Source organism: Carlito syrichta, unplaced genomic scaffold (assembly GCF_000164805.1).
Source record: "Carlito syrichta isolate Samal-C Ts95f unplaced genomic scaffold, Tarsius_syrichta-2.0.1 Scaffold314077, whole genome shotgun sequence".
NCBI classification, from domain to species: domain Eukaryota; kingdom Metazoa; phylum Chordata; class Mammalia; order Primates; family Tarsiidae; genus Carlito; species Carlito syrichta.
In genome coordinates, this window is record NW_007258173.1 from 87728 (window position 1) to 98388 (window position 10661).

Here is a 10661-nt window from a genome sequence, read left to right on the forward strand (position 1 = left end):
ATGGTGATAGAATTGTGGCTGGGCACATGGCTATCCTGCTGGAGGAGTCTTTCAGCCTCTCTTGCAGATAGTGTGACCTTGAGACCAAGTGCCTGCTAGTGAAGTGTAAGTGTAGATGGTGTGTGTCAGTCCCAGGCCTGGGCCTTATGCGATCAGGAGGGTCTTGTCCACAGGCTCTATTTGTCTTCTTGGTGGCAGAAACCAAGCTACGGAAGCAACTGAGCTTCATCTTCACAGGTAATGATGATGCCTAGGGTAGTGGCAGGATGGCTAGGACAGACCTGAATGTCCATGGGGAGCAGAGCTACCCCGCTGACTTGGACAACTATCTCCAGCATTGCCAGATGAGAGTGAAATAAATGCTCAAATTCATTTGGGTATCTTTGTTAGGCTATAAAACCTGCCTCTATGAGTGCAGGTTAGGCCCTGAAGGCAGATGGACCCATACCCTGGCTCCTAGTGGAGGGAGGGTGCAGAGTCTGAGAAGCTTTCACAACCCTGTGGCTTCCCTCTGCTGTGGGGCCCAAGGTGCCTGCACATTCAGGCTCCTGACCCCAAAGTGAACTAGGCCTCATGTGGTGGTGACAGGTGGACAGTTTAGTAAGGGGAGGAGAGTGGAGCCATACCACGGGGCCCTGTGTGTAGGCTGGCCGTCTCCCTCCTTCTTTGGTCAGGGGTTTCCTCCTCAGTAGTGGACACAGTAGAGCTGGACGCTTCCACTGATCCGGAGCTCCCGCAGTTGCTCCAGGACCTGCTGGCTCAGGCTGGTAGCCCCGAGTCCCTGCCCATTGAGTGCCAGCTTGAGCCCTCCCTCCTGGCACAGGAGCAGCACCTGGGAAGGGAGGACAAGAGCAGGTGTGGGTTTCCAGACAGACACACCCTCATTTGCTTGACACTCTACCCAGTGAGACCCTCTTCCCCTCATAGGACACAAAGACTAGACCTGGGAGTCACCAGTGCTGGAAAAGAACAAGATGATGTTGTCACCAGCCTACTGTGGCCTTCAACAAGGATATTTCTAGCCCTGGGCTCAGTTTCACCATCTGTAACTGAGGTTACTTCTTGTCAAGTAGTGGTTCTGCACATTGGAATCATTAGGGGAACTTTTTATTAAAGCTGATGCTTGGGCCTCTGCCCACTTTAATTAAACCAAGTTCTAGGTAAGGGATTCCAGTGTGGAGCGCTGAGGGCTATTGCATGGACCTTTCCTCTGCCCAGCTGGCTCTGGCTTCCCAGCCCTGTGACATCAGCCTGCTCATCCACTTCGGGATCCACCTCAGAGTCTCTCAGGTCATTATGGGAATTCACCTCTATGCTCTATCCTGGAGGGATGTGACCACTTGGCTCTGACCCACCTCAAAGAATCGCTGGGGGTAAAAGAGGAAGGGAGCTGCGATCAGCTTCTTCCGTCCCCAGGGAGCGGTCCAGGCCAGAGTTCTGTCAGCGAAGGAAGCCCTGAGTGTCACAGGAGCATGGGCAGCCTTGTCCCTCAAGCTCAGAGTGAAACTGCAGGAAGCACAAGGAAGGAGAAGGGAATTGGTTTCCATTGCCCTCAGGCCATTGCTTAGCCCTGAGGGGAAGGATGGAGCTGGGAGAGTAGCTGCAAGGTTCTGCAGATTCCACATGTTGAAGCAAGGGCTAAGGGCCTGTGATGGGCTCAGGGCTGGATATGGGTCACTGAACAGCTCAGAGTAGTGGAATAACACAAGTCCTAGATGAATCTGAGATTGAGTCCCTGGGTTGCTGTCTACTTACTGGAAGACCATGGGGTGGGAGAGGTTGTGCGAAAATTCCCCAGCCCAAGCCTTGGTACTACCTCCTGAAAATGAAGATAATTATGATAATTGTAGTAGGAGCTAACACTAGTTGAATAATAATGATGTGCCAGGTTTTGCCTAAAATGTTTTGCAAATGGCTTAGTGGTTAGAGTCAGCTGCCCAGGTTCAATCCTGGCTCTTAGTCCTGTGATCTTGGGCAAGTAAATACCTTAATCTCTCTGTGCCTCAGTTTCTTCATCTGTAATGTGGGATAATAAGAACACTGAACCGGCCGGTGGCTGTTATAAGAATTAAATAAGGTAATACATGCAAGTGCTTACTTAGAACAGCATCTGGCACGTAATAAGCACTTGGATGATGCCTATTGTTTAAAAATAATAATATAGAATACAATGTCTACCTCATAGGGCCACATACACACAACAAGGAGCAAAGGAGATAATGTAAAAACTAGCAATTCTTGGCACACAATAGTGTTTTACAGATGCTAGGGCTTGCCTTTCCTTAATCATCTCACAAATTCTAGGACGTAAGGTTCGTCAACCGATTTAAAAGATGAGCATGAGAAGTTGAATGACTTGCTCTGTGCCTAGTAATAGCTGTGAGGCCTCAGGCTGGGATGTAAATAAGGATTACTGACTCCGGATTTGGGGAGTCTTTATATTGCCTGGCACCTGCCTGTCACACAAGTTGGCCAGATTCCTTTTCAAGTCTTGGGAGCTTCCCAAGTGTCCTTCTTTGAAGCACTAGCCCCAAGGTTGCTATGGACTTACTCCTGAGCAGGAAGCAGTTGAAAGTAAGAAGAGATACAGGATGCAGATGGCGGGGCAAAGTGGGGAAAGCCTGCCCTGGGAGGGCCTTTCAGGGACTTTTGGTAGAGCGTTGCAGGATGAGGCTCCATCAATTTCCAACTGGGGGAAGGAAGTACCCAGCTCAATGTTGGGAAGAAGCTTGGAAGGCAGAGATCCTGGAAAGGGAACTGCATGGCGCCTCCAGCCCCAATGTGGCTGGGAGGTGGTTAGCCACAGCCTCAAGGTGCTTATCCCATCCCTCCACCCCAGCCCTATCTTTGTCATCATCTTCCCACTTGCCTCAGTATCCCCCCACCACAGCCTCATTCAGCCTAGTCCTAGATTGCATCATGGACTCCCTCTAGATGACCAGCAAAGCTTACTTGAAGCTCTTTGAAGCTTCAGTCATACTCCTCACCCCACACTCAGTGCAGAGGGGAGAAGAAAGGGTGAAGCAAAGAAGGAGGAATCGATTTTCATGCAAATGAACCCTGCCCTCCAACTCACTCCCTCTGTCCAACTGCCATCAGTTGTTCTGAGAAAACAGCTGTAGTAGGGATGGTGGCAGCAGCAGCATTCACTACAGACTTGCTAAGTGCCAGCTGCTGTGCTGAGTCTTCATGTTGGTGGACCTTGGCTGGGCAGCCCTTACAAGAGTGTCGGCCTGGTTCATAGTATTCTTCCACTTTAAGTTAATACAATACTCAAAAATGAAGAAAGTTTATATGGCTTCCAGTTTGTCTTTAAAAATAGTCAGAGGAGGCCAGGCACAGTGGTCCATGCCTGTGATCCCAGCACTTTGGGAGGCTGAGGTGGGAGGATTGCTTGAGCCCAGGAGTTTGAGACCAGCCTGGGCAACACAGTGGGAACCTCATCTCTACAAAAATGAAAATAAAATCAGGATCTGGCATGACTGGGTCTATGGAAATATTCTTCCCACTTCACCATTTTCTCTACTGGGTGTCTCACTATTCATGTGACCAGTCTAGTCTCTGAGGCCACATGCATTCGTGGCCTTTGGAAAGAAGAGTTAAGTTACTTGCTGTGTCACCAACTATGTCACTAATAACCTTGTGACTTTGAGCCAGAATATGAACCTGGACTCATGCCCCTAAGTTTTGAGGGAAGGGATGTTCTATCACTGAGCACTTTTCTGTTTTCCCTATTAGGTTGGGATAATTTTTTTCCTTTTTCCATTAGGGAAACTCAGACTCAGAGAGGTTTGGTGACTTGCCCAAGGCCATACAGTTTATAAGAGGCCCCCAAACCAGAAATCCAACCCAGTCATGCCTGTCTTTGGAGGCCATGCCATCCAGTGTTGTGCTTCCTCCCTTCCCCAGAATTCACAGGTGTGATCAGGAGTATACAAGGCAAGGGTTTATTGAGGTCAGTGACTTAAAAAACAAAAACAAAAATAAATCAGGGAAAGCATGGGATGCTCCCCTTTCTTTCCCCTCTCCCTCCTCCACTGAGATACTTCTAATAGCACCCACATTTGTGGGGCATTCACTATGTACCAGGTACTGTGACAGGCATTATTATTATCCCCTTTTGACATAGAAGAAAATTGAGGCACAGAGAGAGAAAGTATCTGCCTTGAGGCTGCACAGGTAGTAAATATCCTCAGCAGATGCCAACCCAGGCCATTGGGAGGGAAAGATTATAAAATCCAATGTATTTCCTCAGGGCAGGCAGGCAGGCAGGCCACTCTTGTCTAACTGAATTGGAACCACAGGTCTGAGTTTCAGTGCCCCCTATAAGAGAAGCTAAGCAATGTCCACTTAGTAATATGCCCAAGTCATGTCCAAGTACCAGCCCTCCTCTTTGGGGCAGCCTGGCTGATTCCTGAACTACACATTGTGTCGCTATGGGAAGGCACATCCTCTCTCTGGGCCTCAGTCTGCACCTCCAAAGGGCCATTCCTGGGGCCTCTTTTCTGGGACCTGTGATGAGAGGATCGCTGGCCTGACCGGATGCTCTCAGAAGTGGGGATGCTGCTCCCTATCCCAGCCTGACTTTCATGAGCTCTGAGACCTTGGGCAACTTCTTCTTTCTGCTCCACTCTGGTGATGGGAGATTGAAAGAGGTGATGCTTTATAAGTATATGCCTGGCACAAAGATGCTTCCTCCTCCCCTCCACCAGGGTGCTGGATACTTACTCCTTCGGCTCTTGCAAGACCAGCCCCCGCACTATGATGACCTGCCCAGGCCAGAGACCTCGAGGAAGAGCATGTGAGCAGGGCACCTCCTGAAGGAACACAGACAGTGACTTACAGGTGGATCAGGGAGGGCCACCCACTCCGAGGCACCAGGGGAGACTGGGGCAGGCATGTTTCTGCTTTTAGAACTTCAACCAGGAGACTCAGCTCTGTTCATTTATTAAGCAACTACTGCAGGCCCGGCCTCCGGCTCAGCTCCTGCTGAAAGCTTTCCTTGGCCTCTCCAGCCTGAATTCGGTGCCTCTTCGCGTCTTGGACACCACATCCTTCTTCTGACTGCACCCTGAGTTGTAATGTCCATGCAGTGGACTGTCCCCCACCAGCCTGTGGGCACCTGGAGGGCTGCGACTAGCTTGTTCCTCTATCCTGCATCCTGGCACTGAGCCTGGTCACCGAGAAGTATCAAATAACTATTTGCAGAGTAAGAGGAGAAGAGGTAAAATGAAGCTAGAACTTCAACCTGAAGCTGCCTGTCTCACCCATAACCTTTCTATAAAGGGGGAGCCTTGAGGTTTAAGGCATTTCCCACCAGGGGGAACTCTTGGGCCTCCTGCCTGACCTGCCTACCAGCCCAGATGGAGCAGGTCAGGGGTTGCACCTACTGGACGAAGAGGAGGGAGGTTCACTCACCAGCCTAGGGCTCATCAGCAGGAAAGGCTGTCAGAAAGAAGGAGGGATACAAGGTCATGGGGCGTTTGCTCAGTGAAAGGGAACCTCTTGTTACTCTTAAAATGGAGATATCTGGGTCTTTTTTCTCTCACAGCAGCAGGTGAGTCATTGGAGCCCCAGGGGGGTCCTCAACTTCAGAGGCTCACCAGCTCCAATAAAGGGGAAGAACTGTCAGTGGGTGGAGCTGTCATTCATTCACTGTGTGGCCTTGGGCAAGTTGCTGGCCAACTCCAGACACCTCGCAGGGGTGGTTTGAGAATTGAAAGCTCCGACTGAAAGGCATCTCCTGATACAAATGCACAGCTCTGCCCCTTCCAGGCAGTCAGTTCACCCCATCCATCTGCCCAAGCCAGCCCTGGAAAGGGACTAGGAGAGGCAAATCCAGACTCTCTGGGGACTGAAGCAGAGCCAGCCGAATCCGGTGGCAGTGAGGGAAGGGGCAGCTGGGCCTTGTGCAATGGGAGCAGCGGCCCAGAGGGGCGGGTCATATGGGGCACAGAGAGAGAATCAGCCGTCTAGCTAGTATGGCTGCTCCAACCCTCTCCCAAGAGACTCACGTGTCCAGCTGGATACTCTTTGCTGCCTTCCGCAAAGGGCTGTTCAGAAAGAGAAAAAAAGAGCCAGCAGCATGCAGGACCACTGCAACCCCTATCCCCTGCCTGTGTTTTGGGGTAGGACTTTGGCCTTTGTCAGTGGCCCTCAAATCTGGCATTTTGAATGTACTGATCCCTAGGTCCCACCTGAGACCTAGAGTCAGCATTTCTGGTGGCAGGGCCCAGGAATCCATATTTTTAATAAGTTCATCAGGTGGGAATGCATAGCCAGCTCAGCCTGTTTGGGCCCCAAGGTGCCAAGTTGTTCACCTCCTGGCCATGGCTCCTACACATTAATCAGACTCATACCCAGTACAGACTCCTGCCATGATTTCTGGGCTTTCTTTCTGCCATCACCTTCTCTTCCACCATCCCACTCCCATGTGAAACTTGTAGACTCCCTCCCTTTTGGTTATTACTGGTGCACAGGGCCTCCCTCCCCTGTCTCTTGGTCTGGGGTGGAGGAAGGGACCCAACTTTCTCTAGAATTGGGGGAAACAAGAGACTGCCACTACCCAGTTTTGGCCTCAAGGGAACTCACGTTGATGTTCAGGAATCCAACAGCTTTCACTAAAATGTCACCAAATATGCCCAGGGTATCCACACGAGACAGCGGGAGCCGGTAGCCGTAGTGGAGAAAGTGCTGTCCATTCACACTCACCTGGAGAGACCAAGAGGCTGGCTTAACAGCAGATCATATTTATTGAGTTTATAATGGTATCCCAAGTGCTGCTAATGATTTTTTCTCATTTAACTTCATACCAACTCTACAAGGTAGGTACATTTTTACAGATGAGGTGCCCCAGCCTTGGGAAGCTTTAGTAACTTTCCCAGGGTTGCAGAGCTGGTCTTGGGATCAATAAAGCTTTCAACACCTCTCTCCATCCCAGACAAACCTCTTTCCCCCAGACCCTTGTTGTGCCTTCTCAGCAGACCTGAAGCATCATCATCATTCCATCTATAGTGAGGAAACAGGCTCAGGAGGCTGTGTGATAACCCATGTCCTAGAAGACTCCCCTCCCACCCATTATCCTCTTCGCCTGAGAAATCTGAATGCCATCATTTTTCTGGCAGGAGTCCAGATCAGAGATCAAACCCTTGAGGCCAAGTTCAGTCCCCTCTTCCCCTGCCCCTTCGGCTGTTATTTGGAGATAATGAAAGTACCCACCTCCTGAGGTTGTCATGATGATCTAATAAGCTGATATACTTAGAGGGCTTAGTTTCTGGCAGACAGAGGTGCTAGGTGCTTTCTATGACTATGGCAAGAGTAACCTCTTCAGAGTCAGGAACTGTGGCGCCTTCTTGCTGCCATGTGGGCCCATAGCATCCTGGAACCTGGCATCACAGCTCCTTGGTCTACTCGGTACATGACCCCTCTCCCTAATACCACTCAACACAGTGAGGTGGGAAATTTTGCTGAAGGAAGAAAGGGTGAGAGGACATAAATTCTAGACTATTTGAGGCCCATCCCCTCTACTCACCTTCACCTCCTCATTCCCAAAGAGAAAGAGGATGAAGAAGCTGGCCCCTCGCTCCAGGGCCAGGTGGGGCCACCGGGCCTCCCTTTGCCAGTGTCCCCTGTGCAGGGTGTTGCAGATGACATGGGGCTTGGTGGTGTGGAAGCGAGGGTTGAAGTGGAAGGCGATATCAGGCCGGGGGCACAGGCTACAGCCACACTGGAAGTCCACCTGAAACCTGGTGGGAGGTGAGGCTTGCAAAGTGCAATTTTTATCAGAGACAGAGGCCCAGAAGGCAGAGAGGGGCCCCTGGTTTGATGCCTCTAGGACTAAGATCCGGCAGCCCTGGGGCAACTCCCTTACCTGTGTGCATCTAGAGGGACCACACCCTGCAGCATGACCATCTTGCCTGCGTGCAGGCCACCAAAAATTGTGGTGACATAAGGAACCACCTGAACAAGGGAGAAACCCATTCAGGCAGGGTTGGAGAGAGGGCCAAGGAACCCCTATATAGGGTGGGAAGGACAAGAAAACTCAACATTCCCTCCCAAAATAGAAAATGTATTTGTAGGGAAAAATCTGTTTTCCCTGAAATATTCTCTTCCACCTACTTCCTTCCCTGGATCTTAATATATCGAGGCCACATTGCACTGGGGATGCCACATTCAGCTCCACTGTCCTGTTGGAGCACCGGCCAGCTCCCTCTCCCAGCTACTAGGCCACAATAGGCTGCGGTGTCCCAGTGGGACTTGCCATCCACTGGGTGCCACCCCAGACCCCAGCAATCTGGTTTTGAGTCTTCCTGAGTACTGTTTAATGGGGAGGCAAGAAGAATAGACAAGTTGGGAGCTGAAAAGTGACCCTGAAATGTACCCCTGGGGAGACCTACACCAGCCTCCTCAGGCTCACGTCCCCCACATAGACGCTGCCTTGTCCTAAGACACACCACACACTTTTATAACCCCCTGCCTTTTCTGGGCTGTCCCTCCACCTTTTTTTACAGACATCATCCACTTGTGTGTCTGAATCATTTCCTCCTTCTGTTGAGCTCCCAGAGCACTTTGCTCACATAGCTGGTTTAGCCCTGGCCCCCTGGATTAGAGGGACTGGCTGGCTGTTTTCCCTGGGAGTCCACAAACCCCTCAAAGCTGAAACCTTGTCTTTTTCTCCTTTCGGCTCAGCACCTGGCCTGGCAGAGCAAGGACTCTGCGTAGATGTTTGTGGAATAAGTGTGAACACAACAATGGGTAGCTATCAGGCAGGGTCACATGATTGGCCTCCGGTGTTGCTCTCCAATTCCCAGCAACCTGAAACTCAAACCACACGGAAAGAGCTCAGATCCACCAGCACTGCCCTCCAAGTGGGACCTCACAGCCTGTAAGGCAAGGAGCCCTTGTAACCTGCGTATCTGCTTCTGCCCATCACTCAAACACCTAGTGGGAGTGAGCGGGAGGCTCTAGATCTCCACCTGTGAAGCTCAGCCTGCTTAGAAATGCAGTGGCCTACATTTCCCAGATTCCTTCCAGGCCTGAAATTAACAGCTGATGCAGCTGGGGGGCGGGGCAATAAGGGAAAGTGATAGTTAGTGCTCATTAGTGGGGGGTGTCTACTAGAAGTTCAATCTCTGTAAAGCACTGCCCGGCTTCAGGGAAATCTCCTGGGCACTGATCAGTAGGAGGAGGAACAGAGGAACCCTCCACCCTGGTCCTGAGCCGGAGGTTCTCACCTGACCCTCTCTTCCAGGCTGGAGATGAGACTGCCCTTGGTATAGGTAATCAGTGCTCCCTCCCCTCACTGTCAATGATCCTACCCACTTCCCCATCCTTCTGGCACTCAACACAGTAGGAGCACAGCACTGTAGTTCCAGGCTTTATCACTTTAAAAAGCAATGACCCTAGGAGCCCAGCATTCACAGCCAAGTGGAAATTAGCAGGTCAGCCTCAGGAGGGCCTTCTAGAACCCAGGACAGGTGCTGGGGGAAGTGGGGCCCAGGACTGAGGTCTCTCCACTTCACCCAGGTGTCTGGGCCCAGCAGGAATGGAGTAGCCTGGAAACCCAGGAAGTTGCAGGTCAGAGCAGAGGCTCACCGGATGGAAGACAGGCGGCTGCAGGATGAAGCTGTCAGGAATCGGGTCCAGTTTTTCTCCAGGTGACATCAGCTCCAACTCAGGCTGCAGATTCTGGGTCCAGAAGCCCTAACCCCACCTGACTGACTCACTTTCCCCACCTAGGGTCCTGAGTGCATGGGACAGCTCTCCCAGCTAGTCACATCTGCTCCCTGCAGGGTACTAATACCACTTGGAGAAGGCCTGGGAGGGCAACGGTCCAGCTCCTGGGACCCACAGCAATCCCCACCCCTGTGGTGCACAGCAGAGCTCTGGCAGGACTGGGGCTGTCAGCAGAAACTCTGTGACCACGGATGGGGAGCTGGCAGCAGCCAACCAGCACACTAGCCTCTCCAGGTCTGAAGCACATGGCCATTACAGAGAGAAGCCAGGGGTTGGGTCCTCTAGGGCCAGCAAGGGTTTGTGGTTTCCGGTGCTCTGGCCCTCACTGGGTCAAAGGAAGGGGAGGTGGTGCAGGTTGCAGAAGAAGCCCTGCCCCCAGCTTCCTGGACAACCTTGGTGGCTTCTCCTTTCTTCCTCGCTTCCCCATCTCTTTCTTTCATTTCCTTGTGCCTTTCCCAACTCTTCCTCCTCTTCCGAGTTTGACTGTTCCCTGAGACTGCATTTCAGCGCCAGCTGGAAATGCAAGGGGTCTGCTGGGGTCACAAAGTGGAGAGAGAGGCAGGAAGAGGATGGCCCCTTGGCTAAGAAAAGGCAGCATGGGTAGTACACAGCTGCACAGGGAGGAGACCTGGCTTTTCAGCCAGCCTCTGCCCTAATGTGCTTGCTGCCCTTGGACAGGTCGTTTCACCTCTCTGGTCCACTCCTTCTTCATCAGTATCTTGGGAGAGTGATCATAGCAGTCCACAGGTAGGTCTGTATCTAGAAGTGGGCCCAGATATCGGTGTTTTACTAGAGTTCTTCTAGTTTTGGTTCAAATTCCAATGAGGCTTTCTCTTTAAAAAGTAGCACAATCTCTCAACTTTATCCTGAGTTGGGAGGTTCCAGGATCTGACCCTAATGTCAGACTTGGCAGCAGGAATTCTTGG

The 10661-nt window shown here is 51.5% G+C and overlaps 1 protein-coding gene across 2 annotated transcripts; it reads right to left on the reverse strand.

Moving 5' to 3' along the window:
* Positions 1 to 375: 375 nt before the first annotated feature.
* On the reverse strand, positions 376 to 10071 carry LGALS12 (galectin 12). Of its 2 annotated transcripts, XM_008070964.1 has the most exons (9): positions 9595 to 10071; positions 7871 to 7959; positions 7532 to 7745; positions 6592 to 6711; positions 6015 to 6053; positions 5419 to 5445; positions 4729 to 4817; positions 1356 to 1506; positions 376 to 832 (listed from the first exon to the last, which is right to left on the reverse strand). In XM_008070964.1, the coding sequence occupies exons 1-9, from the start codon at positions 9661 to 9663 to the stop codon at positions 686 to 688; spliced, it is 945 nt and encodes a 314-aa protein (XP_008069155.1). In that variant the 5' UTR covers positions 9664 to 10071; the 3' UTR covers positions 376 to 685. The 2 variants fall into 2 exon arrangements, with proteins under 2 accessions (XP_008069155.1, XP_008069156.1); XM_008070965.1 differs by lacking the exon at positions 5419 to 5445 and having other exon boundaries at positions 658 to 832; positions 9595 to 9663.
* Between the last annotated feature and the right edge of the window lie 590 nt (positions 10072 to 10661).